The following is a 2,176-nucleotide window of genomic DNA, read 5'->3' as shown; positions in this document are numbered from 1 at the left end:
TGAGATTCTTCATTATATATTGTGAGATTTCTCATAACACATAATAACGCAATAGAACGTTGTGTCTACCGAATGTTGCAATTTAAATCCGGAGGCTTAAGATTCTCAAGTGAATCGCCCAACAATTTAAGAGGATTAACTATTAGGAGAGATATTTTTTGACATTTTCTTATCTAGTCTCGAACGATGAGTAATTATGACCGATGTTATCTTATCATTATGTTATCACGCATGCAGCGTCAGATACCGTCAGACCGTATTTTATAACTGCAAAGAAACTTAGAAAATCGCGAGCTTTGGCGCTATGATGTATCTCCGATTGTCAGTGCCTGTGATAATCCTTCTCGCGAACTGCGAAAACTCAATCGCAGAAAACGCGATCGTGGATTCGAGTACAATTAAAGCGGATCATGCAGAGTCTATTACTACTGTAACGAGTATATGTACCGTGTGCTCTTGTGCAGGTAGTGCCGCAGATAGTGTGATGTTTAGCTCGATTAAAAGCGGGCCGATTCTCGATAACGTGCTCAGCGAAGCCTTTTCTTCACGGAAATTACGGAAATTCATGCTCGATAATCATGCAGAAATAACGGTTTTGCTAAGTGTCTAAGAATTTAGCTAAATACAGATTTGAAAACAATTTTATTGAACCAACTAAATATTTATATTAATTATATAAAACGATGGTATAATAATGTCATAAAAAGTTTTGACATTCTAGCAATTATCCAGATAGCAAGTTAATATTATTTATCATTTTGTAGTTAAAGTAACATTTATGTCCGTTTATTTATGTCCATCAGTATCGACTAACTTTAATCTTAATTCTTGGTTTGATTCTTTTTCTAATTTTTAGATCTATTAAAATATAAGGAGTAAGTTAAACCAAGATTAAAGTTAATTTATAATTGATGGAAATAGACATTAATGTCATCAAAAGATATCATCTCTAACATCAAAATGACGACAAATAATATGTCAGCTTGCTATCAAGGCAATTTAGTGTACAAAATTATTTTAATAGATCAAAATTATTTTTAAATCTGTATTCAGTTAAGTTTTAAAATATTTCAGCAAAACCGTCTTTTTTTCATGTACGCGCGCTAAAAGCAATACATCCTTTTTCAGATAACTATGTAGACTGCAATAACCGGAGGTTGGAGACACACTTCGAGGAAGAACGATGGCTGAACATAACGGCGGTCAAAGTAATCTCGTTCGAACATAATTGCCTAGTGCATGTCACGCCCTTCCCACGGATAATCGTTGAGAGACTGATTCTGCGAAGAAATCGTATCGCCAGGATAGATAATCACGCTTTCAAAGAGCTTGTTAATCTCACCGAATTAGACCTGAGTGATAACCAGCTCACGTCACAAATGCTACAGCCGCACATTTTCGAGGTAATCGAAAATGATATCGCGACTTAACGTATTAGTTCGATCGATAGATGGAGCGAATATGATCCTTTCTGATTCAACGATCGACAAGAGAAATATTTTGATGTTTTACAATTCCAGATCTGCCGAAAATTTTTCTTAAAATTTTTTTATATAGTATTTTAAAATTTGTTCAAGATTTCTGCATAATTTTGTAACTTTTTACAAAATTTAGACCTTTTATATGAATTAGTATACGTACTTTTCAGACATGCTGAGAAAAAATCTATATCTTTTCTAAAATTTTTATATATATTTCAAAATATTCTAAGATTTTTTATTCTATAATTTCCGAAAAAAATTTACAGAATAAATTAAAAGTATTTTTGAAAAATCGCTTCATAAATATTATGAAAATTTTTTTCGGAGAGGCATTTAATCTTTTCGTTTCAATTACATAGTCATATTAGCCTCATATATATAGAATTATAAAATAAAATCTCTATTAAAATAAAATATTTTTATTCGTGAATTATACATTTGTTTCTTTTAGTCGTATAAATGGCTACAGAAACTTTTCATTCATAGCTGCATGTATTTCGATATTTATCTTTAACTAATTTTTTTTCGTGTTTGAAAAAGTTACATAACGTGAATCAGTGAATTATTCATCAAAGATGAAATAATTATTTTTATTATATAAAAATTTTTTATAAATAAATTAATTAATTTAATTTATTAATTAAATTAATTAATATATTTATAGTAGTATAATATTATATTATATATAATATGTA

At 29.8% G+C, this 2,176-nt stretch overlaps 1 protein-coding gene across 1 annotated transcript in view; it reads left to right on the top strand.

Annotated features, from left to right (window-relative positions):
* Positions 1-304: 304 nt before the first annotated feature.
* LOC105620087 (leucine-rich repeat neuronal protein 2-like) overlaps positions 305-2,176 on the top strand; it is a 6,464-nt gene continuing 4,592 nt past the window's right edge. The window contains exons 1-2 of the mRNA XM_012201596.1: positions 305-464; positions 1,129-1,403. Of these exons, the coding sequence (XP_012056986.1) occupies positions 305-464; positions 1,129-1,403 (435 nt within the window). The remainder of the gene's footprint in view (positions 465-1,128; positions 1,404-2,176) is intronic.

This window comes from Atta cephalotes (genome assembly GCF_000143395.1).
Source record: "Atta cephalotes unplaced genomic scaffold scaffold00024, whole genome shotgun sequence".
Taxonomy (NCBI): Eukaryota; Metazoa; Arthropoda; class Insecta; order Hymenoptera; family Formicidae; genus Atta; species Atta cephalotes.
This window is presented reverse-complemented; position numbering and strand designations above follow the sequence as displayed.